The following is a 27,454-nucleotide window of genomic DNA, read 5'->3' as shown; positions in this document are numbered from 1 at the left end:
AGTGGTGGGGCTTAGAGGCTGCTAAGGACAAGCACTACTGAAAGGACATGGAAAGACATTTATATATTAAAAAAAAATCACCCCATGTATCATGTATCAAGTTTATTTTAATTGGGCACTGGCTGTTTATCAAGTTACACAAGTGCACAGTGTGATCAGCAGGGGGCGGTGTGCTCAGAGATAATGGGAACTGCAGATGCTGGAGAATCTAAGATAACAAAGTGTGGAGCTGGATGAACACAGCAGGCCCAGCAGCATCTCAGGAGCACAAAAGCTGACATTTCGGGCCCAGACCCAGTGTGATTTCTTATTTGATTAAATATAAATAACCACGACTGCGTGTATTAGATATCATTTCAAAGTCTGCAAATTACACAAATCTCAGGAGTGCAGTCAACAGTGATGACAATAAAGCCAACAGGATAAACAGCTCTTGTTCACAGGTGGCTCATTCAGCCTATCTGAAGAGGAGAGATATATCCACACATTCATACCTTACCTCTGGGGTGGCAGACGTGACTCTCAGATTGGCCATCAGGCCATTCCTCTTGTACATGCTCCCCCTCTTGTTGTGCAGTGTTTAGTTTTGCCTCAGCTGGTGGCAGTGTGCGATAGATGGACAAACCCTGCAAGAGAAAAAGACAGTTCAGACAAAAATCGATCCTCAGCATTTGCATTACAGACACAGTCCTGCTGGGACAGAAATAAATTATGTCCGTGCTCCCTCATGGTTCATTCATGGGCATATTTGATTGGTCTATGTCACAAGAGTGTCTGCAAAAAAAAAGATAAATTCTCAGCACAGACCCACAAAGGCTGTCAAACTGTCCCGATGTCATTACTTATTTTTATTTGTCTTTTAGGTCAATGCTTTTTCAGCAAGATAGCCTAACCATGTTGAGCAAAGGGAACTCAAAGATGCCACAGCAGAATATCGAGGGAGGAGACCAGTTCATGTAACATACAATTAAAAGCATGAAATTCCACAGTGCCAGGTACTGTAATGGTGTACATAACTCAGCTGATCAGCCTTTCACACGCTACCATTTCCTCCTCATCTAAACCAGAGATGAACATCTGGAAAAAAATTGCACAAATACTAGCTCTGGATATATATTTTGAAGTAATGTGAGCTCAGCATTAAGAATAACTGTGGAACACTCCAGCGCAGTTCCATAACAGTTTATTACAAAGCACATCCAACTTGACAGCGCACACCATTTCAGAAATCAAACATGATAGACGGCATCATTAGCATCTCCTGTTCATCCATTTCCAAGTAAAGTTAGACTCTCACAGAAAGTGTTTCAAATGCTTGGAAGCATACGTCTGTATTGCTAATATATGCAACACAATGATGTGACTAAAAACACCGAGTTCTCTGCATTTTTGCAGGAATAAATCATAATGGCTAACAAAGAAGTCAAATTCTAAACTAGTGCAAAGCCAGAAAATGTAAATTGGTGTTGCATGTTTCAGTACCTTAATGAACATGTGTGTTTTGGTATCAAGTGTACAAAGATGCTTTGGCCTGCTTTTGTTTTCTAGATAGTTGTGACAAAGACTTGCTTTGAGATAACAAGGTGTAGAGCTGGATGAACACTGTAGGCCAAGCTGCAGCACAGGAGCAAGCCTTCCTGCTCCTCTGATGCTGCTTGGCCTGCTGTGTTCATCCAGCTCTACACCTAGTTATCTCAGATTCTCCATCATGTGCAGTTCCTATTGTCTCTTGTTTTGACATTTTGGCTTTACAGTCTGTAGTAGCTTCTACTGTTTTCACAAGATCAAATACGGTTACAGATACAGAAAACCACTTGATCCGACTCATTTAACGCATCCAAAAGAACCAACACATATCCATTGTTCCTGACAGATTACTGCACTTTTTGCTTTCACTTCTCCATCAAGAAATCCATTCCATACAGTGATCTCACACCTGATCAATATGGATCAATATCTGTTTGTAGTTTTGCCCTTCACTAGCTTAAACTTCGACCTACTTTAATTAGATCATTTATCATACTGATATTGAGAAGTGAGGGACACACAAAGCATAAACATTCTTACAACCAATAGATGGGAAGTGAATAAATATCAACTACATATGGCCACGAACCTCAAGTATTTTTGTAATCATGTTGGATTCCCTAGTTACTGGATTAAAACATTCCAATTGGAATTTCAAATGTTCCAATTGTATTTCCTCAGAAAACCAGCAAGTTGCAAACTCCTCAGTCTCAGTCCCAAGGCTGGATCAACAGAGTGCATTTATATATTGAACCATTTGACTGGTTTCACTGGTGTACACTGCTCAGTTTCCTGATTTTTGCTTTGCAGAAGCTTGCAAATCCTGTTTAGCAAAGCCCATGCCTCAGCAAATGGGCACAATTTGAAAAGTGCTATGGAACCCTATGGAAACCCTGGCACTTTGATGCGGAAGTGTAGCAGTTTGTCACAGACCTGACTCTCTCCTGGCGAAATCAATCTTAATCCATCATGTGGAAAATAAGAACGTAAGTGTCTTTGGACATAACTCACCCATGTTTCCAACGTCACAATTCTTTGCAATGGCTGGGCCAATTGCAGTGGAATCTAGACAGAAAATGAGTGGAAACTCAATTTCATAATATTTATCCATTGCACAAACTCTGAGGAATGAGCAATAGTGTATACTTGACAGCTCTATGGAATATTTAATTCACCTTAAATTCGGCTCTCTACAACATTGACTTTTTCCTAAAACCTTTCCCTAACTACAGTCTCCTCTTTCTATTTTGTGTTGGTCTTCACTGTTGAGGATATAAGTAACTGCAGACTAGGATTTAAAACGGAGGGAGGAACTTAAGACAATTACATTCACTGGGGAAACACTATTCAGAAAATTATTAGAACTAAAAACTGATAAGTCTCTAGGTCCTGATGGGCTTCAAAGAGCTTGCTACCGAGATAGTAGAAGAGGTACTAGATTCTGGCAAGGTATAATTGGATTGGAAAATAGCACACGAACTCCTGTACTCAAGAAACTGAGTTCAGGATTGTACGGATAGACAGCAGGGAAATACAGACCAATTAACGCCTGCATTAGAGAAAATGCTGGAATCCTTCATTAAAGGGCACTTAAAAAACCTTGATGCAATCAGACAGAATCAACATGGCCTCGAGAAAGGTAAATTATGTTTGACGAACTTACAGGATTTTTTTTGTGGGAAGAACGAGCAACGAGGATGACATGGAACCAAAGCATGTGCTACACTTACAGTTCCATAAGGTATTTGAGAAGCTGCCATTTCAAAGATTATAATGCAACACAAATGTCCACAATGAGTAGGGGCTGAGAGCATGGAGAGAGGACAAACGGGGGCAGGTAGAAGCAAGTCATTTTTGGTTCGGCAAGTGGAGTGCAAGGAATCAATGTTGAGGCCTTAATTTTGATACTTTAGATCAATTAATTGGATGTAGGGACAGAATGTAGGCTTGCTACATTTGCCAATGTTACAAAGAAAACTGAATTGTGAGTCTGCACAGTAATATACTCAGGATAAGTGAATGGGAGAACATTGGGCAACTGCAGTATAACGTAGAAAAAAAACTGAACTTGTCCACTGTAGCAGGAAGAACACAACAGTAACATATTATTTTGATGTGGAAAAACTGATGGAGTGGAATCGGGGCAGGGAGGGCACATGGATTACACTGGCAGAAGGCACATCAAGTGGTTCAGAAGGAAAAATGTAATGTTGTCACTTATTGCGAGTGGAACAGAATATCAGAGTAAGGAAGATTTACTACCACTGTACAGTACACTGGTGAGCTCACACCTACAGTACTGTATAGTTTTGGTCTCATTTAAGAAAGGGTACAAATGCATTACAGGCAGTGTAGAGATAGCTCACTTGACTGATACCTGGGATTGGAGTTGGGTTGGACAGAGGTGGTGGTGAAGGTGCTTATCTTAGGGAGGAAATGTTGGTCAGATTAGACCTGTACCAATGGAATTTAGAAGAGTGAGAGGTGATCTTATTGAGGCTTATGGGATCCTGACATGGGTGGATGCTGAAAGCATGGTTCCTCTTGTGGCAAACAGTTTGAAAATAGGGGGTCTTCCATCACAGAAGTGATGGAGAGAAATATTGGTGTCTTTGGAACTCTCTTCCCTAAAGCAGTGGAGAGAGGGTCATTGATAATGGGAACTGCAGATGCTGGAGAATCCAAGGTAATAAAGTGTGAAGCTGGATGAACACAACAGGCCAAGCAGCATCTCAGGAGCACAAAAGCTGACGTTTCGGGCCTACATCCTTCATCAGAGAGGGGGATGGGGTGAGGGTTCTGGAATAAATAGGGAGTGAGGGGGAGGCGGACCGAAGATGGAGAGAAAAGAAGATTGTTGGAGAGGAGAGGAGAGTATAGGTGGGGAGGTAGGGAGGGGATAGGTCAGTCCAGGGAAAACGGACAGGTCAAGGAGGTGGGATGAGGTTAGTAGGTAGGAAATGGAGGTGCGGCTTGGGGTGGGAGAAAGGGATGGGTGAGAGGAAGAACAGGTTAGGGAGGCAGAGACAGGCTGGGCTGGTTTTGGGATGCGGTGGGGGAAGGGGATATTTTGAAGCTGGTGAAGTCCACATTGATACCATTGGGCTGCAGGGTTCCCAAGCGGAATTTGAGTTGCTGTTCCTGCAACCTTCGGGTGGCATCATTGTGGCACTGCAGGAGGCCCATGATGGACATGTCATCTAAAGAATGGGAGGGTGAGTTGAAACAGTTCGCGACTGGGAGGTGCGGTGGTTTATTGCGAACCGAGAGGAGGTGTTCTGCAAAGCGGTCCCCAAGCCTCCGCTTGGTTTCCCCAATGTAGAGGAAGCTACACCGGGTACAATGGATACAGTATACCACATTGGCAGAAGTGCAGGTGAACCTCTGCTTAATATGGAAAGTCATCTTGGGCCCTGGGATAGGGGTGAGGGAGGTGGTGTGGGGGCAAGTGTAGCACTTCCTGCGGTTGCAGCAGAAGGAGCCGGGTGTGGTGGGGTTGGAGGGCAGTGTGGAGCGAACAAGGGAGTCACGGAGAGAGTGGTCTCTCCGGAAAGCAGACAAGGGTGGGGATGGAAAAATGTCTTGGGTGGTGGGGTCGGATTGTAGATGGTGGAAGTGTCGGAGGATGATGCGTTGTATCCGGAGGTTGGTGGGGTGGTGTGCGATAACGAGGGGGATCCTCTTTGGGCGGTCCTGGTGGGGGTGGGGTATGAGGAATGTGTTGCGGGAAATGCGGGAGACACGGTCAAGGGCGTTGAATATTTTCAAGACAGATACAGATTCTTGACTAACAAGGGAGTCAAAAATTAATGGGGTTAGGCATGAAAATGGAAGAAAGGCCACAGGCAAATCAGCCATGATCAACTTGAGGAGCCAAATAGCCCACTCCTGCTTTGAATGTGTGGGGAATCTTATCTGAAATTTGTATTCTAACATTGTGGGATGGGATTACACATTATTCCAAAACAGCCTGTTCTGATATTTGTGTTACAAAGAGCAGTAAACAAAATAATAAGAGAAAGCCTTCAAGTGTAAGTGCTTTAGGAGACCATTTTCAGTTAAATGATCTTGTGCAAAACAGCGTCAATGTTGTAAGCTTATTGGTCAGGTACTCCAGAGGCTAACGACCTAGAGAATCAATTCAAATCCCACTGTAGCAGATGGTGCAATTTGAACTTGGTCCATAAATCTGAAACGTAAAACTCATCCCAAACCAGCGTTGGTATTTACAAAAATCAGTCTGTTTCACCAAGGACTTTTAAGGAAGGAAATCTGCCATCCTTAACCTGTCTGGACTGCTTGTGACTCCAGACCCACAGGAACATGGCTGAAATGTCAACTGCGCCCTGAAATGGCCAAGTGAGACACTCAGTTTTAGGGACGGGCAATAAATGCTGCCTGGTCAGCACTGCACGTATTCCAATAAGTAAAACAAAACAGATCTAACACAGAAATGTTCATATCAGATTCACTTATATGATTAACTCTGGAAACAATGCTCAGATCATATTTCTAACAGCATGAATCTGCTGAAATATGAAACACAGATGTTTAGAATTTCACTGCACATAGCCAGAGAAAAATAATTCTTCCCTAGTTCTTGCCATATAACCACACGGCAAATATTAATCCGTCTTATTGCAACTACAGTTCTGAAAACAGTAACATATACACCACGGCAAATATGTATGCATGGAACCAAGGTGCCATCTGGAGGAAATACTGTGCTAATAAACTGTGAAGCACTTTAACCTCAGGTGTAATTACTAAAGTCAAATAGTAAATATTTACTAGTATTAGTTTTGTAAATGTTGGTTCCTTTCTAATCTACTATTTTGTCATCTTAATTACCTACAAATGCTGTACCTTCTCCACTTTTAATAAAAATGTCAATCAATAGGCATTATTCAAAAGGACATTTCCTTTTTAACGCAAGGTGACAATATATCCTAAATATTATTTAATCCTGCAGCAAAATGGCTTCCAATTTATCCAAACTAGGAAACAACACACAAACCTTCCCATGCGCTCTCATCTACAAATGTGCAGAGAATTACACAGTCTTAGAAATGTGGGCGGGTTAGTTTTGGTGATAATGGGAACTGCAGATGCTGGAGAATCCAAGATAACAAAGTGTGAGGCTGGATGAGCACAGCAGGCCAAGCAGCATCTCAGGACCACAAAAGCTGACGTTTTGGGCCTAGACCCTTCATCAGAGAGGAGGATGGGGAGAGGGAAATGGAATAAATAGGGAGAGAGGGAGAGGCGGATCGAAGATGGAGAGAAAACAAGATAGGTAGAGAGGAGAGTATAGGTGGGGAGGTAGGGAAGGGACAGGTCAAGGAGGTGCGGCTTGAGGTGGGAGGAAGGGATGGGTGAGAGGAAGAACAGGTTAGGGAAGCAGAGACAGGCTGGGCTGGTTTTGTGATGCAGTGGGGGGAGGGGAAGAACTGGGCTGGTTTTGGTAATCTCCCCTTCCCCTACTGCATCACAAAACCAGCCCAGTTCTTCCCCTCCCCCCACTGCATCACAAAACCAGCCCAGCTCGTCCCCACCCCCCACTGCATCCCAAAACCAGTCCAGCCTGTCTCTACTTCCCTAACCCGTTCTTCCTCTCACCCATCACTTCCGCCCACCTCAAGCCACACCTCCATTTCCTACCTACTAACCTCATCCCACCTCCTTGACCTGTCCGTCTTCCCTGGACTGACCTATCTCCTCCCTACCTCCCCACCTATACTCTCCTCTCCACCTATCTTCTTTTCTCTCCATCTTCGGTCTGCCTCCCCCTCTCTCCCTATTTATTCCAGAACCCTCAGCCCATCCCCCTCTCTGATGAAGGGTCTAGGCCCAAAATGTCAGCTTTTGTGCTCCTGAGATGCTGCTGGGCCTGCTGTGTTCATCCAGCTCCACACTTTGTTATCTTGGGTTAGTTTTGGTGTCGGGATGGGAAGGTCCAGACTGGGCTGCTGTAATCAATATTGGTTTGCTGGCTCATTTACAACGGGAGTCAATGCACAGTGGATAGACCACATCTTTCAAAACATTTCTCATGATTGTTCAAGTTTATTATTGCCAAAATGCAAGCACTTAGGCAAACTAAAATTTTCAAAATTCACGTTCATTCCATGGTTATTTTATAAATACTATGATCCATAAACTGCTGGATATCTTTAAATTGAAACAATGCAAAATCAGCTAATTCTACGATGCTTACACAATCAGACTGATGAAGGGACATATCTACATTTGACAATGGTATGTGGACTTAATGGAAAACATGGTTATTCGTGCAATGCGATTCAAAGGGAAACAAATTGAGGAAGCAAATTTCATCACAAGACAAGAGTAAAGGTATCAGACCGGCAGAGGACTGGACAGGCAGCTGCGAAAGACCTCAGAGCAGCTGTTCAGAGGTCTACTTCATGCAGGAATTGACAATCTGGCAAATTGGATTGATGCAACAAGTCAACCTGCTTGCTCAGAATGGAGTTCAACATTTGCCTTTTTGGTAGCGGCGTCGATCCAGTGTTACATAACACAAAGCAATTTAAATTCAAGAGATTAACAGACGCTTTCACAACCTGCAGTTCTGGTACAAACCATTCCAACACCAGTAACTCGCACCTTGTGCCTAAGATTCTTACAATAACGAACCACCTGCTTCTATTAACAACTTAAAATACATAGTATAACCTGGATGTGCTTGGCGTTTTGAAATGGCGACGCATGTCTTTTCTTATATGAATTGTTATTCAATCCTGCTTTATCACTTGTCATTTCACAAATGGAGCAGAATTTTCCCCAGATGCAAGCGAATGAACTTTGTCACTGTGTTTCTGTCTTTAGTGTCCCCTGGACATCTCAAAGCACGCCATTGTCATGTGAAAGATTCCAATCTAGAAACAAAACCTGATGCGTTAGCTGTATGTCTTGTGGACAGTTCACACTGTGATCCTGTACCTGTACAGGCTGTCATGTGTGCCAGTAAAAGAATCAGCTTTTCGAGCTGCTTTGCAAAAATACTTTCAGGATCTAACTCTTGTATGATATACATGTTTATTTTAATTCAAGCATTGTTCAAACACCCGACTGCAGGGCACTGGAGTCCAAGCACAGCGTGCACGTGAATATCAGTATCCGTAAGAATAAATGCGATTTTAAAATGAACACACTTGAAGAAGTGTCAAAATTTTTAAATGGCAGGTTTTTTTTCCCCCAATAACTATTTCACATGGCCTCGTCAGTATTACTGTATATCCAGTCATTAAAATCCTGGTGGCAAGCACACCCAAAAATAGGCAGAAAACAAAGTTAAACATGGCTCACAGTTTCCTTTTAATGATAAAACTTAAAGAAAGCTAAATACTTGGAATCATAATTATAACACAATATTATACAAACAATTCTCACGCACCAGCCTCTGTACCTCACAAATCACATTACACACCTCCTTGTAATTTTGAGCCATCTTCAGTGATGCTACCACACAGTAAACCATTTGTCTTCCTTTGAGTTGTTTCTGCACCAGGCAGACACTACAGAGTAATCAAAGGACAAGAGAAATTCCAAGTCACTGGTCCATCCCATGTGTCCTTGCACACCTACTCACTTCAGCACAGACTCTCCAGAGTTAAGGAGAATGAGAGGAAATGAGAGGAAGCTGAAGGGGATCAATTAGTACATGTGGAGAAGATGTTTCCTCATGTGAGACAATCCAGAACAAGAGTTTATTGTTTTAGAATAGGAGTAACAGATTTAAAACAGAGAAGAGGAGAAATTACTGCTCTCAAAAGGTCATCGAATTCATAATCCAGAGTATGATGGATGCTGAAACATTGACTAAGTTGCTGCATAGGCTGCAAGCGAGGATGCCCCAAGACATGGTATATTGGCAAAACCATGCAAACACTACAACAATGGATGTAAGGGCACCATGCAACAATTGCCTGACAGGAATGTTCCCTCCCAGTCGAGGAACACATTACCAGTCAAAGACATTCAGCATCCGATCTTCGGGTAAGCTTCCTCCAGGGCGTTCTTCGACATACACAACAACGCAGAAAGGCCGGAGCAGGGACTGGTAGCCAAGTTCCCTACCCCATGTAGGCAGCTTCAACTATGATCTTGGGTTCATTTTGTCACCATCACCTGGATTTTTTTAATGATCCCCCTACCTTAATTAGTTTGTCCAGTTTTGGATTACTTATGACTTTGGTTAGACCCTCAGCATGCGACACTTCTACCTATCATGTTATTACAGTCATTTCATTTGTCTCCAGGACCACCTTATTTTTAAACTTTTGTAATTATCTCTCTACCTCAAATAGTCAGATTATAGGTCAACCCTTCGCTTGTTACTCAGCTATTGATGTTTTACTCACATCGTCTAACATTTTTGATCACCTGCAGAGACTTATTATTTGACACTCCACTTACACCATTTTGTATCATCTTTTGACCTCTCTGTCTATAAATTCTGTGCCTGTGTGCTTCACTCTCCTTTCACCTGATGAGGGGGCTATACTCCAAAAGCCTGTGATTTCAAATAAACCTGTCGGACTATAACCTGGTGTCAGATGACTTCTGACTTTGTCCAGCCCAGTCCAACATCGGGACCTCCATATCATAATCATAGGTAGCACAGAGCTTGTGTACTGCTGAAAAACATCAGATCCCATTTGTTAACAAATCTACACTCTCTTATACAGTGTAAACAGGTTCTCTCCCCAATAAATTGGCATTCTTGCAAATTGTCCTGATGAGTTAAAGACAAAAAGCTTTAAAAAGAGTCTTTCATTTCAATAAAGAATCATAAGTATTGTCCAGGATACTAGGAGTACTTCTTTGAAATAGTCCCAAAATGCAGAGAGTCAAAATTTCACATCTCATTTAAAGATGCACTCTGATAGCATGACACTCCTGTAGTATTGGAACTTGAATTCAAATCCCACTTGAGAGACTTGTGCACAAAACATCTCTGGAGTGAGACGCAATCCCACGACAGATGAGAATGCTACCTACTAAACCGCAGCTAACACTACTGCACTGAGAGAAAAGGAAAATAAAAACCTATCATTTATGAAACAAACTAAGAGAGTGCATATAAAAGAACAGCACAAGCAGAACAAATCTGAAGCATATGCCGTTCCTTAATGTGAGAAAACATATTGGGCTAGGTATTGTTAATAGTTGGTTTTCTTTCTCCAAAATAGCTAGAGGGGAGAGTAATTTTATTGTTGGCAGGTAAAACCCCATAATTACTGAAAATCCCTCAACTTGGAAATTACAAGCTACAAGTAAGTTCCAATCATAAAACTATAATGCAAAGCAATAGATAGAATTAGGAAAATTATACAGATTGCGCAACTGAATGGGGCACTGACAGTTGTTGCCTGCTCAAGGATAGGGTTTGAACTCATAAATATAAAATCTGTTATATTTAGGATTGTATCCTCACATTTAAAACCTGCCAATTATCAGAAACATGCCATTATTATCTGTGCTGTCTCTATTTTTTATCATTTTAAACTGCCTAGCGTGTTGCTATGTAATCTGCATTCTGGTCAGTCAGCAACACTATGATAAATCTGACCATTGTTTCAACACTATTTCAGATGATAAAAGAACAAAAGAAAACAAGAATGTGTGCTTGTATTGAAGCTTTCATGTCCTCAAGATGTCCCAAAATTGGTCACACCCAGTTCCTTAATCACCATATTGCCTCGACACTCAAGGGAAAATACATCTTGCAGAGTTATGGGGCAAGAGTAGGCAATGGGATTGACTGGGTCATTCTACAGAGGATTGGTGGAGGCTCAATGAGCCAAGTAGTGTCCTTCTGTGCCATAAATGACTCTTAAAACGATCTGATGGGTTTCAATTTGTGTTATATATATGAATAGCTGTTCGACATAGAATCCCTCCAGTGTGGAAGAAGGCCATTCAGCCCATCAAGTTCACACTGACCCTCCAAAGAGCATCCCACCCAGATCCACCCCTTACCCTAACCCTGCAACCCTTCATTTCCAATGGCTAATCTGCTGAGATACTATGGGCAATTTAGTATGATCAATACACCTAATCTACACATCTTTCGACTGTGGGAGGAAACTAGAGCACCTGGAGTAAACCCACACACATTTGGGAAGAACATATATACTCCACACAGATAATCTCCCCAGGGTGGAACCAAACCCGGGTACTTGGCACCGTGAGGCAGCTGTGCTAGCCACTGAGACACCCTATATTTCATCTTTTTTCTTCTGTGAGATAAACTTCTGTTTCATTGTTAAAAACAAATCTTCAACATTGTATGGGTGTGTCTTAGTGAAAGACCATCACATTGAATCAAGCTAGATTTAGTCTGAGATCTGATGTTGTCCAATAACAACATCAGCTGAGATCAGAATGATTACTTGATTTCAATGATTGGTATTTTTAAGATGTAAACTAAAAGGTACATTTACCTGGGTCAGTTCAAATGGACTGTCATATCTTGAAAGCTTCTGTAACACTTACAAGCTCTACACTGAGCCTAGAAACTCCCAAAAGTTCCAGGGCACTTGAGCTGGCTCATCATTTATCATTGGCCAAAGAGAAGATGATAAAATGACTTTACAGCATAGTGATTGAGAATATGAAAGTAGTGAGGATGCCACAGAGTATCTGTAGGTAGTTATAGGCAGTTTGAATGAGTGGGCAAAAATCTGGCAGTTGGAATATAATGTGAGGAAATGAGTTTATGCAGTTTGGCAGGAAGAACTGAGGAGCTGAATATTAGTTAAAAGGGGGACAGACTACAGAAAGCAACAGTGGGGTATTTGGGGTCCTCATGCATGAATTACAAAAAGCTAGCATACAAGTTCAAGTAACAGGGAAGGCAAATGGACTGTTAGTCTTTATTTCCAAGCGGATGCAGCATAAAAAGAGAAGTATCGCTAAAACTATTCAAGATGTTAGTCAGACAACAGTTGGAATACTGTGAATAATTTTGTATTTTTTTGGGAACAGTTTTTCCTGTGAAACAGTTTCCCCCCAATGTCTAAGCAAATATAAACTGGCATTGGAGACCGTCCAGAGAAGGTTCACTAGTTTGATCGTGGGTTTGGAGGGATTGCCTGTTGAGAAGAGGTCATGTAAGTTGGGCTTGTCCTTCTTGCAGTTTGGAAGAATGAGAGGAGACAGTGTTGAATGATAAGTTTCCTAGGGGGCTTCACACAGTGGGTGCAATGAGGTTGTTTCCCCTTGCAGGACAGTCTAGGACCACAAGGCACAATCTCAGAGTAGGAAGTTGCCCATTTAAAATGGAGTTGAGGAGACGACTCTGTGAATTTGGTGAGAATCTTTACTGGTATGAGCTATTGAGACCGTAGATTCGAGATTGAGGGAGATAGATATTTAATCAGTAAACAAACCAAAAGGTCATGGGGAAAAGGCAGGAGGATGGAGTTGAAGATAAGCAGATCAGCCATGATCTCAAAGGATGGCAGAGCTGACTCAATAGACTGATGGCATACTTCTGCTACTAAACCTTAAAGGTCTGTTACTCAGTGTTACATCCCCCATTTCAAGATTGAAAGTTTATTACATCCTGCAGTACCCTTGGTAATATTTGTATAATAGCTCATATAATAACCTGCTTAATTGCTTTCTTCTTTTGAAAGTGACACTTTGAGCTACTGCCTCTGACTACAAGATATTAATTACTACAAGGCTGCTTAACATGATTGTTTCAAATTCCTCACTGTTATTTTAAAAGAGGCATTAATCCACTTAATAAATGGATTTTCACCTGCAGTGAAACATTGGAGAGGAATTGAGAAACACGCCAGACAGTTGTACGATAATGTCAGCAGCAATAACTTGTGTTAAGATTACTTAACTCCAGATTAGCCATTTCTATCCACTAACGACTAACCACTGGACAGATTTTATGAAATATAAAGTGGTCATAATATTGAAGAAACTGTGTTCGCTTGCAAATTTTGAGACATTGAAACAAACAGAATATGCCAAAAATACTCAACAGGACAGGCAACGTCTCGGGGGAAAGAAACAGAATTAATTTTCTGATCAAGGACCCAATTTCAGAAACAAAGGAAAGAGGGCCATTTGATTCTAGGCCTCATTGCAGCCATGGCTCGAGCAGCTGAATCCCAGAGGTGAAGTGGGATGAAAGTTGCCGCCCTTTCACATCAATGCACCCTTTGACCAAGTGTGGCCTCAAGGAGTCCAAACAAAGCTGAAATCAAGAGGAATCAGGATGGAATTTCTCCAATGACTGCTGCCATCCCACCACAAAGGAAGATCGCTGTGATTACTGGAGGCAAAATATCTCCGCTCCAGGATATCACATCCAGGAATGGTATGCCAGGCCCAACCATTCTCAGATGCTTCAATGACTTTTCCCCGCACTAAGTGGTTCATATAACACGTGGAACTCCTGCAGCAGGAAGCTCAACAGGATAGTCCTAACTTTGAGCCATACAGCATGAAACCAGCATTTATTTAAAATAAACAAAGGACTAATGAAGGAATAACAATTGCAACGTAATTTAGTCCAAAGGCAAAAGAATTTATATGGAAAATTTGAAGCTAAAACAGAAAACAGCGGAAAGCCTTAACGTCCCAAATGTTTTGTGTCAACAAGCTGATCTAAGGAAAGCTCAAGGTGGGAAAGGAAAACATTGAGAGAGACTGGAGACCAAGGAAACTGCAATGCATTGCTTTGGGCCTTCAAAATATTTTCTAAAAAGATCCTGATCTACAAATTTTATATGCTGTGTATCAGACCAATTCTGAATGACGTTGCAATTGTTATTCCTTCATTAGTCCTTTGTTTATTTTAAATAAATGCTGGTTTCATGCTGTATGGCTCAGAGTCAGGACTATCCTGTTGAGCTTCCTGCTGCAGGAGTTCCACGTGTTATATGAACCACTCAGTGCGGGGAATACTTGATGTTCAGAGTTGTGTACAGCTCACCACTCTGCAGAAACCGAAGCAGTTCACTTCTGCATGTAGCCGCGGCAGGACGACATTCAGAATTGGTCTGATACGCAGCGTATAAAATTTGTGCCATACAAGTGCCAGACTTAACCATCACCAAGAAGGAAGAAGTCTCTCTCCTGTTATGTTCAATAAGATTACCATTGCTGAATTCCCCAACATTCATGGAGCCAACAGTGAGCAGGAATTAGATTGGACTAGCCATATAAATGTTGTAGCTGCATAGTAACTAGCATAGTGACAGGAGAAGGCTGTTGGGTGAACATGCTATAGGTCGAGGAACCCCACACTCCGAAATCAAAACAACTTGGATAGGATTTTGACCTGTGCAGCTGTGATCATGCCTGCAAAACCATCTTCAGAAAGCAAAAATTCAAGGGATGAGTCCAAAAATGAATTTCTGGGCTTTACAATTAAAGAATCCTTTACTCGAGTTCTTTGTTTATTTTAAATAAATGCTGCTTTCATGCTGTATGGCTCAGAGTCAGAACTATCCTGTTCAGCTTCCTGCTACAGGAGTTCCACGTGTTATATGAACCACTCAGTGCCCTCAAGTTCCCAGTCAATACTCTGCTGGATTTGTCAAAGTGTAGATCAGGATCTTATTAGAAAATATTTTGAAGGCCCAAAGCAACGGACTGCAGTTTCCTTGGTTTCCAGTCTCTCTCAATGTTTTCCTTTCCCACCTTGAGCTTTCTTTAGATCAGCTTGTTGACACAAAACATTTGGGACGTTAAGGCTTTCCACTGTTTTCTGTTTTAGCTTCAAATTTTCCATATAAATTCTTTTGCCTTTGGACTAAATTACGTTGCAATTGTTATTCCTTCATTTGTCCCCAGCACACATCATTCATCACCGATAACAAAGTGTAGAGCTGGATGAACACTGCAGGCCAAGCAGCAGAGGAGAAGGAAGGCTGACGTTTTGGGCCTAGAATCCATTTTTGAAGAAGGGTCTAGGCCCGAAACGTCAGCTTTCCTGCTCCTCTGATGCTGCTTGGCCTGCTGTGTTCATCCAGCTCTACACCTTGTTATCTCAGATTCTCCAGCATCTGCAGTTCCTACTGTCCCTGAAACAGTTATTCATCACATTTCATTTTCAGGGATAAATCAAGCCTTGGACAAGATGCACATCAAGAAGCATCTTGCACTATTCTGGTAACTGTGCCCACTTTAACTACACACAGAGGCTGGTTGGATTACATTCTCTGCTGTTGATTGTACATAATAAATAATCTCATGTCCAAACTTTTCTCAATTTGCTGAGATAGAGAAGTGACACCAGCAGTAGCAAAGTTGGCAGAACCTGGTGAGAATACAACAACAGTCACTGGCTAGCGAGGTGGAAAATCTATTGCTGAGTTCACATTAGTTCAATCAGAAGTTATTAGCAAGTCTAACAACCAGAGGGCAATAAAGAGTTGGGTCACTGGATTCCCACTGTCAGTGCAACTGATTTAGGAAAAAATGTTAGTTTGATGTGAAATTTTCAGCAGGGCCTTAACAATCAAAAAGCTGATCAATCATTGCCACGTCTCTGAAAGCGAAGTGCATGCCGGAACAACATGCAAGGATTAAAATTGGAATTTCACTCCTGCTTTGGTTAATGTTTCAATGTAATACCAGTTCTTTTTCCTCAACAATTTACTTCATTTCCTTCCTTTTTTTGATTTATTTTTCCACTTTGTTTAATCTCTGGAACAGTGACAAGGAATATTCTTTGATGCTTGAGGCTGCCACTGATCCCTTGCTTCTATAGAATTCACTTTGATGTTCAATTTATGCAAATGTTACCATTGGAGGAATCTGGGACGAGGATGCTGAATCCTACATCCTTAGATAGAGGAAAGGCGTACCAACTCTTTTGAAACCAAGTACTGTATACAAAGCACATTTATATCCTTGTTAATCAGCATGCCAAGGTCTTGAACATTTCAAAGATACTTTTTAATTTTTGGAATGCTTGGCACATAGAGAGAAAACACACAGGTTAAAAACGACAGCTTTGATATGGACTATCTTGCATGTCTTAAAATATTGGTGTTAAATGTACGTCTACAGTGACCACATCATTATTGTTTAAGTTTGGCCAGTGTTTAACACTGAGGGGATTCAATATTCTTTATTTCTCAGGAGATGTGATCAGACTGAATCAGGTAGTGAGTTACTCACTGCTGGATTCCTAGCCTCTGATCTGCTCTTGTAATAATAATATTTATGTGGCCAGCCTTATTCAGTTTCTGATAAAGGACTGATTCAGCATCTGAGGAGCTGAAAATGGCGCTGAGCACCAAAATCAGCAAACATTCCTACTTCTGACCTGATCATAGAGAAAAGTGAAGTGAATTGCTGAAGCAGCTAGTGGTAGTTGGTCCTAGAACACTACCCTGAGAAACTCAAACCTGATGTCCCGGTGCTGAGATGGCTGATCTCCAACCACCCAACCATCATCTTCTGTGTTTAGCATGATTCCAACCAATTGAGAGTTTTCCCAGAGTCCGACGCTCCATTCAGTCAAATACTTCCTTGATGTGAAGGGCAGTCTAAAAATTCAGCTCTTCCTTCCATGTTTTGGCCAAGGGTGTAATGATGTCAGGAGCTGGGTAGCCCTAGAGAAGCCCAAACTGAGTGTTAGTTAGAATGTTATTGCTTTGTAAGTGCTGCTCAATTGCAAACCCTTTCACCATTTTGCTGATGATTGGCCGTAAACTGTTGAGGCAGTAATTAGCTGTGATGTATTTGTCCTGCTTTGTGTGTATCGGATGTACCTGGGCAATTTTCTACACTTTTGGGAAGATACCAGTGTTGTAATTATACTGCAACAGCTTGGATGGCTGATTCTGGAGAACAGGTCTTCAGTACTATTGCAGAATATTGTCAGGCCCTATTGTCTTTGCAGCATCCAGTGCCTTCAGCTGTTTCTTCATTTCACGTTGAGTTAATTTAATTAGTTGAAGATTGGTGTTTGTGAAGCTGGGAACCTCTGTAGAGGCCATGATAGACCATCCACTCGGCACTTCTGACTGAAGATGGTTTTAAAATGCTTCAGCTTTATCTATTGTATTGATAGACATTCATTTTTTAAAAATCAACCTGCTCAGAGATGTCATTATAAAATTCTGGAGCAGGAGGGACTTGAACCCAAGTTCCCTGGCTCAGAGCTACAGTACTATCACCATGCCACCAGACCCCTCTCTTTTACTTGAAATTCTGGGTGAAGATGGAAATAGTTGTGGAGCTTCCTCCTTCTGAGACAACAAAGTATAGAGCTGGATGGACACAGCAGGTCAAGCAGCATCAGAGGAGGAAAGCTGACATTTTGGGTCTATCATTTCTGAAGAAGGAACTAGACCCGAAACGTCAGCCTTCCTGCTCCTAAGATGCTGCTTGGCCTGCTGTGTTCAGCCAGCTCTACACCTTGTCATCTCAGATTCTCCAGCATCAGCAGTTCCTACTTCCTCTTTCTGATGTTGTTTTATTGTCCACCACCATTCATGACAGAATACAGCAAGACAGTAGAGATTAGATCTGATTAGTTAGGTTGTGGGATCACTTAACTGTGCCTACTGCGTGCTGCATCAGCACCCATATATTTCAGCACTGCAGTTTCAAATTATAGTTTGGATACGCCTAGTGATAGTCCAGGTACAAAATCACAATAGTTACAATACAGAACAAGGCCATTTGGCTCACCTTTCTGTACCAGCTCTTCAAACATTCATCATTACCTAACAGCAACCTATTGCTTTATCCCCACATTATTTCAATCTGCGTAATCATCCCGTGCACTCTTGAACACCTTGGTAGAACCTGATTCTGCCATATCTCCAGGCAATGCATTCATACTGTAGCTACTCATTGTGCAAAAGCTTCTTTCTTATATCACCCTTGTTTCTTTTGCACATCAGTTCAAATCTATGCCATGGATTAGGTATGGCCTCCTACAGCTTTCTTTGAACCAGGGTTGATCTTTAGTCGGAGGGTTACAATGGAGTGGGAGATAAGCCTGGCCAGGCGATGACAGATTGTGGACTAATACAACTTTGCTGTCACTGATAGCCCACAGCAGCTCAGACTTGTCCAATTTAATCTTTGCAAAATCTGTCCCATTTACCAAAGTGGCAGTTTAACAATATCAGTTAGGATAGGGACATAGGCTAGTCCTCAGGGTGAACACAGGACTTGGCCTCCGCAAGAACTATGCAGTGTTCTCTCCTATTGATATCTAGGGAGAATTGCAGGGTTGTCATACTGTCTTGTTCAAAGGATAAGATGAACTACTAGAGTAAAGTATTATATTTTGAACTGTAAAACCAATGCAATCTTAACCTTGAAAAATCATACTCTTATATTACATAGAACACACAGTATAGAATTTCCAAATTGACTTTTTCTTTGCACAAAATATCGTAAGCACTGATACTTAGAGGAAACTTGCTCCGTATCATAGGTTCAGAAAGACATTGAAAAATTATCCAGTACAATGTGTTTAGCATATGGTGCCAATTGTTAGTGGTCAAGTATTACAGAATAATAGTCAGTATAAATTCTGTATGTGGTAACAGGAAGTAAACTGCAGCGTAGTTATACAACTGAAGCAAAAAACAGCATTAGCACATTTTGTACCATTAAAGACTTTGAACAGACAAACTGATTTAAAAAGTAATTTACGAACATGGCATGGCCTAGCAGACTACTTGTATGATGCCTCAGTGTTAAAGATGAACACTCCTGCAAGATAGTGCACAGGTTATTGTCAATTTTCAAATATCCGCTTCAAATGTACATTGGAGGTAGACAAAGCTGATTATACATTTGGCATTTCTTTTTCGGGCCTATTTATATCGTAGTGCTGTAAGAAACTTGTAAAGTTTTGGTTGATTTCTGAAGTGATTGGAACCAGGGTCAGGCAGACCTCATTGACTATAAAGACTGTTGATTGGCCCAGGTTAACAATCCCAATCAGGGAGCTCTGGCTGACAGATATAAGCAGGAGATTCAGAAGATCTCCTCAGTCTAGGGACTGGCTTTGAGCTGGCTGGTCACAGCCAATATACTATGCACGTGTAAATAACGGGTGATTGGTGACAGGATACTGGCCTCTGTGCAGTTATTTCAATTCCATAATTCTAAAACTGGTTTTGCACTTTCTCTTAATGGGCTCAGATTGCAATGAGGAACTGTCAGTCCCGCAAAACTGACTTCCACATGATTCAAGTTAAACAGGCTTTATACAAGAACATGCATTCGTTAATATCTCAAATGTATAATGTGCATTCTAACGTTCTACAGTTTTTCAAAAATGGCGATAATGAGCAATTGCATCTTCCTGAATCCGTTTAAAGTGATCAGACTTGCCTTTTCAGTTGGTCATACATAAAGCTAGTTGAGTTTGCCTGTCCTGAGAGAGCTCAAACATTTGGAAGGAACAGGTCTTGTTCTTATCTTTAATTCGCTACCTTGGACTTCACATACTGGTATCAGTTTGCAACCAAGCCAGTAATAGCAGGATGAGGTTTACGCAACGTCCAAAATGTTGTCCTCTCCCCTTATCTGTAATTGTCTGGCTCCCTACGTGTTATCACAACATGGCCTTGCTTACTAGGCTCTGGGTCTCTTAGCAACCAATCCATTATTCAAAACATAGTTTGGAGACTTTAGCATTTTGCCCATACAGCCAAAATGACAAAGCAAAGCACGTAGGGATATTCTCTCAACTCAAAACACCAGAAGGAGGTACTGCAAGGATTGACCCGCAAAAGCGAATGCATCGAATTCTTCATTATCACTGATTTGACATAATAGACTTTACATTGAGAAGGGGGAGAATTTCAGCCACAAAGTAAACAGAAACAAAGGGACAAAGGAGAGGGTTGCCAACTCGACTGTTTAAAATATAACAAAATAGACAGTTGACTTCCACAACAAGGAACAAGCAAGGAGAGAAAAAAAATGAAGACAAAGAAATGAAAGAAAGCGAATCAAATCAATTAAAGGAAGAACTCCAGTTAGAATACACAGTGACATTTTAAACTCATTAAACCATGATCACACTGCCTGGAGGTAAGTTCATACTGACATCCTGAAATGGGTAAAATAGGTTCTATATTCATTCTATAATTTAAAGTCATGCTCAGGGCTCATTCTCTCCCTTCCACACCTTAATTTATATCAACTTAACATCTCTTTTTCTCTTTCTCCATTATAAATAATCCTTCCGTCTTTTGCATTGGACTTCTGCCTCTGTCAAAAGCATTAAAAATAAAATTTCCAACATCTTTCAATTTTGAAGAATCATCATACCAGTTTCTAAACATGAACTCTGCTTCTCTCTCCATTGATGCCATCTGAACTTTAGAGTTTCTCCAGCATTCTCCGAGTTTTCTATCCTTTTCCTTTAGGCTTCAGAGTGTCATGAGCTTTGGCAGGTGCTGAAGGAAGTTTGGCAAGTTATTACAGTGCATCCTGAGCTATTCAAAAGAAAGATGACAAACAGACTCCCCAAGAGAAGACAAATGATAGCACTGGCATGTTCACAGAATCCAAAACGGCATGGAATCAGAAAATGGCATCTGCCAGGCCCTGGAAGGAACAGAAAGGCACAAGGGGCAATTCTGACAGCCTACACACTTAACTCACATTTAAAACTGTATTTTTTGAAAGTAAGCGTCTTTGAAATGATTGCTCTCTGCTATCATTAATACATAAAATTGAAGGCTAAAACTTGGGCTGCCTGGGTGCTTTCTAAAGCTTCAGATGCAGTTATATCGATAGCGTGAAGCCAAAGAGGTCTAACAATACACAGGGTGATATTGTATGACTTGCCTACATTTGACTTGAATTTACTGGAGCTAAGCTACACATTATACAGATATGAAGCTGACAGCACTTGCTATTGATTTAAAATGCCTAACTGTCCTATTAATCTCTGCACGTTATCTGTTCGATAGTTTGCAAATGCTCATATCAGGACGATGTAATGTGGTTAATGATTTTTCAAAGATATCGTAACAACTAAACCATCCTGTAGAACTATGAGCACCTCATAATGGTGATCTGGAATTCAACATTTCCTTGTACCTACATAACTTGTTCTATTTCACTGCTGCAATATTAGAAAAATGTGTCTGTCATTTTATATTTTACAAAATTTGTTCTGTTTTCCTTGAAGCGGGTAATGCTGAATCACAAAAAAAATCTTGCAAGCGCTTGACAACCAAGAACTTACAGCATGCTTGTTGTATCTAAAACATATATTTATTGATTATTTGCCATGTGTAGTTCCTCCAGAGGTCTTTCAGAGAGTAATGAAATGCAACACTGCTGGTTTGCTTTTCCTTTAATACTGGAGACTCAGCTGTGAGAGCAACCTCAGGATTTCAGCCATCAATAAAGTAGGACCAAGAAAGAAAACAGAAGAACTCAGCATTGATTCAGCAGCAACAGTAACATGCAATATTTCAGTATGTGCCAACAGCCTTAAACCTCTGCAGATATAAAACTTCATGGCAAACATGAATGATTTTCATTGATGCCACAAAATAGAACATAGAACATAGAACAGTACAGCACAGAACAGGCCCTTCAGCCCACAATGTTGTGCCGACCATTGATCCTCATGTATGCACCCTCAAATTTCTGTGACCATATACATGTCCAGCAGTCTCTTAAATGACCCCAATGACCTTGCTTCCACAACTGCTGCTGGCAACGCATTCCATGCTCTCACAACTCTAGATCTCATTTTTAATTGCTGAATTATTTTGGTTGATAAGCACAAAATATTACAATTCTATGGTTGCGATCATCTTTAAACATATTGTGTGCAAATATTTTTACAAAGCATTCAACATCAATTTACCACACCTCTCTGTCTCATCTCAAAGCATTTAACATACGATGAGCTGTTTTAAAAGCCAATGATTAGACTGAGGTAGACAGCCATTTTCTACAAGAAGATGTACCATAACAATGAAAAGAAGCAGCGACTGAATGCTGAGAATGCTGACCAGGACACCAGCACGATCCTAGATAATAAAGTGTGAAGCTGGATGAACACAGCAGGCCAAGCAGCATCTCAGGAGCACAAAAGCTGACGTTTCGGGCCTAGACCCTTCATCAGAGAGGGTCTAGGCCCGAGACGTCAACTTTTGTGCTCCTGAGATGCTGCTTGGCCTACTGTGTTCATCCAGCTTTACACTTTATTATCTTGGATTCTCCAGCATCTGCAGTTCCCATTATCTCACCAGCATGATACTCCTCTTTTTGGACTGTGCTGCAGGATTTTGAATGATTGGAACAGATGTCATGATTCCAGAATGTCTCCTCTGTACAATGGTGTCAGCAGTAGTGCAGCATTCCATTAAGGTGGAATGTGTGTGTCAAGTCCCACATGGGGCTAGGAACCGCAACATCTGACTTATAGGAGTGAGTGTCATCAAACTAACAAGCAGCTTACTTGCCGAATCACTACTTTCATGTCTGATTTTCTGCAATAAAAATAACTTGTTTAATCAACAAGTAAAACGTATCCAAGTCAACATAATAGGTTAAACAGATGTTATTGTAACCAGTATACCTTGATTTGATCTACATTTTGTGCAACTGAATTAGACTCCATTCTGGTCATTAAGAACATATCTCCTCTAGTCCCATTTTTCAGCACTTGGCCCATAGCCTTGACGACTATGAAATTTCGTATCATCTAAATACCTCTTAAATGTTGTGAGGGCTCCTGCCTCAACTACCTTTTCAGACAGTTAGTTCTAGATACCCATCAGTCTCAATGCAAAATAATTCTTCCTTAAATTGCCCTGAAGTGTCCTGCCATTTACCTTAAATCTATGGTCCCTTGCTGTTGGTCCCTTTACTCAGGGGAAACATTTCTTCCCATCCACCCTATCTATGCCCCTCGTAATCCTGTCCATCTCAATCAGACCTCCCCTCAACCTTTCCTACTCTAGGGAAAACAAACCTTTCCCTAACTAATCTCTCTTGGTAGCTGAATCACTCCAGCTCAAACAACATGCTGGTGAATCTCCTCTGCACCCTTTCTAGCACAGTCATATCCTTACCATAGTGTGACAACCAAGACTGCACATAGAACTCTAGCTGTGCCGAACTAATGTTATATTCAGTTCCATGACAAACTCCCTGCTCTCGTATTTAATACGATAACTGATTAAAAAGAAAAGTATTCTATATGCCTTCTTAACAACCTTATCCACTTGCCCCAATGCCACAATGATGCCACCCGAAGGTTGCAGGAACAGCAACTCATATTCCGCCTGGGAACCCTGCAGCCATATGGTATCAATGTGGACTTCACCAGTTTCAAAATCTCCCCTTCCCCTACTGCATCCCTAAACCAGCCCAGTTCATCCCCTCCCCCCACTGCACCACACAACCAGCCCAGCTCTTCCCCCCCACCCACTGCATCCCAAAACCAGTCCAACCTGTCTCTGCCTCCCTAACCGGTTCTTCCTCTCACCCATCCCTTCCTCCCACCCCAAGCCGCACCCCCAGCTACCTACTAACCTCATCCCACCTCCTTGACCTGTCCGTCTTCCCTGGACTGACCTATCCCCTCCCTACCTCCCCACCTACACTCTCTCCACCTATCTTCTTTACTCTCCATCTTCGGTCCGCCTCCCCCTCTCTCCCTATTTATTCCAGTTCCCTCCTCCCATCCCCCTCTCTGATGAAGGGTCTAGGCCCGAAACGTCAGCTTTTGTGCTCCTGAGATGCTGCTTGGCCTGCTGTGTTCATCCAGCCTCACATTTTATTATCTTATCCACTAGTCCTGTTGTCTTCAAGGATCTGTGGACATGCATACCCAGGTCTCTCTGAACCTCTGTACTTCCTAACATCCTACAATTCATTGTGTACTGTCTTATCTTATTAGTCTTCACCAAATGCATCGTCTCTAACTTTACAGGGTTAAATTCCATCTGCCAGTGTTCTGCTCATCTGACCATCCCCGCTATATTGTGCTTGTAGTCTAAGGCTTTCCTCTTCAATATTTACCACACCAGCAATTTTTGTGTCTTCTGTCAACATACTCAAGACGCCATCTACATTCACCTCTCGATCATTAATGTGCACAACAAACAGCAAGGCGCCCAGCATCAACCCTCTGGTACAGCTAGACACAGACTTCTAGTCACGCAAACAAAAACTTTCTGCCTCCTACTACCAAGCCAATTTTAGACCCAATTAGCAAAATTGCCCTGGTTCCTGGGGGGCTTGTATTATTGACCAGGCTTCCTTGAGACCTTGCTATAATCCTGACTGGCATCCATGTAAAATGTATTCAATGCTCTATCCTCATCCACACATCTAGTCAGCTCCTCCAGAAACTTAAATCAAACTTGTCACACATGTTGCTCCTATCATCTTTGTTTCATGTGTCTTATTTCCCTGCTATAGGAAACTTGAAAGGGTTCAGACAAGATTTACAAAGACATTGCCTGGGCTGGATGATTTGAGGTATAGCGAAAGGCTGAACAGACGGGGGTTATTTTCCCTGGAGTTTTGGAGACTGGGGGATGATCTTATAGATGCTCATAAAATCATTAGGGGCAGAGGTAGGGTGAATGGTCAGTCTTTTCCGCAGGTTACGGGACATGATCCTCACTGGCCTGCAGTTCCCTGCTTTATCCCTACCACCCTTCTTGAAAAATTGTGCCATATTATTTGGCATTCCATGTCGAATGAGATCATTCACAAGCAGCAAATAACTCACGATTGAAGACTATGTTGTAAAACTGAAGTAGAAGCTCAAATAGTATCAGAGATAATGGGAACTGCAGATGCTGGAGATTCCAAGATAATAAAATGTGAGGCTGGATGAACACAGCAGGCCAAGCAGCATCTCAGGAGCACAAAAGCTGACGTTTCGGGCCTAGACCCTTCATCAGAGAAGGGGATGGGGGGAGGGAACTGGAATAAATAGGGAGAGAGGGGGAGGCGGACCGAAGATGGAGAGTAAAGAAGATAGGTGGAGAGAGTGTAGTTGGGGAGGTAGGGAGGGGATAGGTCAGTCCAGGGAAGACGGACAGGTCAAGGAGGTGGGATGAGGTTAGTAGGTAGCTGGGGGTGCGGCTTGGGGTGGGAGGAAGGGATGGGTGAGAGGAAGAACCGGTTAGGAGGCAGAGACAGGTTGGACTGGTTTTGGGATGCAGTGGGTGGGGGGGAAGAGCTGGGCTGGTTGTGTGGTGCAGTGGGGGGAGGGGATGAACTGGGCTGGTTTAGGGATGCAGTAGGGGAAGGGGAGATTTTGAAACTGGTGAAGTCCACATTGATACCATATGGCTGCAGGGTTCCCAGGCGGAATATGAGTTGCTGTTCCTGCAACCTTCGGGTGGCATCATTGTGGCACTGCAGGAGGCCCATGATGGACATGTCATCAAGAGAATGGGAGGGGGAGTGGAAATGGTTTGCGACTGGGAGGTGCAGTTGTTTGTTGCGAACTGAGCGGAGGTGTTCTGCAAAGCGGTCCCCAAGCCTCCGCTTGGTTTCCCCAATGTAGAGGAAGCCGCACCGGGTACAGTGGATGCAGTATACCACATTGGCAGATGTGCAGGTGAACTTCTGCTTAATGTGGAATGTCATCTTGGGGCCTGGGATGGGGGTGAGGGAGGTGGTGTGGGGACAAGTGTAGCATTTCCTGCGGTTGCAGGGGAAGGTGCCGGGTGTGGTGGGGTTGGAGGGCAGTGTGGAGCGAACAAGGGAGTCACGGAGAGAGTGGTCTCTCCGGAAAGCAGACAGGGGAGGGGATGGAAAAATGTCTTGGGTGGTGGGGTCGGATTGTAAATGGCGGAAGTGTCGGAGGATAATGCGTTGTATCCGGAGGTTGGTAGGGTGGTGTGTGAGAACAAGGGGGATCCTCTTGGGGCGGTTGTGGCGGGGGCGGGGTGTGAGGGATGTGTCGCGGGAAATGCGGTCAAGGGCGTTCTCGATCACCGTGGGGGGAAAGTTGCGGTCCTTAAAGAACTTGGACATCTGGGATGTGCGGGAGTGGAATGTCTTATCATGGGAGCAGATGCGGCGGAGGCGGAGGAATTGGGAATAGGGGATGGAATTTTTGCAGGAGGGTGGGTGGGAGGAGGTGTATTCTAGGTAGCTGTGGGAGTCGGTGGGCTTGAAATGGACACCAGTTACAAGCTGGTTGCCTGAGATGGAGACTGAGAGGTCCAGGAAGGTGAGGGATGTGCTGGAGATGGCCCAGGTGAACTGAAGGTTGGGGTGGAAGGCGTTGGTGAAGTGGATGAACTGTTCGAGCTCCTCTGGGGAGCAAGAGGCGGCGCCGATACAGTCATCAATGTACCGGAGGAAGAGGTGGGGTTTGGGGCCTGTGTAGGTGCGGAAGAGGGACTGTTCCACGTAACCTACAAAGAGGCAGGCATAGCTGGGGCCCATGCGGGTGCCCATGGCCACCCCCTTAGTCTGTAGGAAGTGGGAGGAGTCAAAAGAGAAGTTGTTGAGTGTGAGGACGAGTTCAGCTAGGCGGATGAGAGTGTCGGTGGAGGGGGCCTGTTCGGGCCTGCGGGACAGGAAGAAGCGGAGGGCCTTGAGGCCATCTCCATGCGGAATGCAGGTGTACAGGGACTGGACGTCCATGGTGAATATGAGGTGTTGGGGGCCAGGGAATTGGAAGTCCTGGAGGAGGTGGAGGGCGTGGGTGGTGTCACGGACGTAGGTGGGGAGTTCCTGGACCAAAGGGGAGAAAATGGAGTCCAGATAGGTGTAGATGAGTTCGGTGGGGCAGGAGTAGGCTGAGACGATGGGTGGACCAGGGCAGGCAGGTTTGTGGATTTTGGGAAGGAGATAGAAACGGGCCGTGCGGGGTTGGGGAACAATGAGGTTGGAGGCTGTGGGTGGGAGGTCCCCTGAGGTGATGAGGTCGTGAATGGTGTTG

The 27,454-nt window shown here is 42.8% G+C and overlaps 1 protein-coding gene across 9 annotated transcripts in view; it reads right to left on the bottom strand.

Moving 5' to 3' along the window:
- LOC125465342 (ras-specific guanine nucleotide-releasing factor RalGPS1-like) overlaps positions 1–27,454 on the bottom strand; it is a 713,999-nt gene that overhangs the window by 527,318 nt on the left and 159,227 nt on the right. For all 9 annotated transcript variants that reach the window (XM_059638202.1, XM_048558694.2, XM_048558692.2 and 6 more), the window contains one exon: positions 500–626. In XM_059638202.1, coding sequence (XP_059494185.1) covers positions 500–556 — 57 coding nt within the window. In that variant the 5' untranslated portion in view covers positions 557–626. The remainder of the gene's footprint in view (positions 1–499; positions 627–27,454) is intronic.

This window comes from Stegostoma tigrinum, chromosome 29 (assembly GCF_030684315.1).
Source record: "Stegostoma tigrinum isolate sSteTig4 chromosome 29, sSteTig4.hap1, whole genome shotgun sequence".
NCBI lineage: Eukaryota > Metazoa > Chordata > Chondrichthyes > Orectolobiformes > Stegostomatidae > Stegostoma > Stegostoma tigrinum.
The sequence above is the reverse complement of the archived record's forward strand: the minus strand, read 5'-3'. Positions and strand labels throughout refer to the sequence as shown.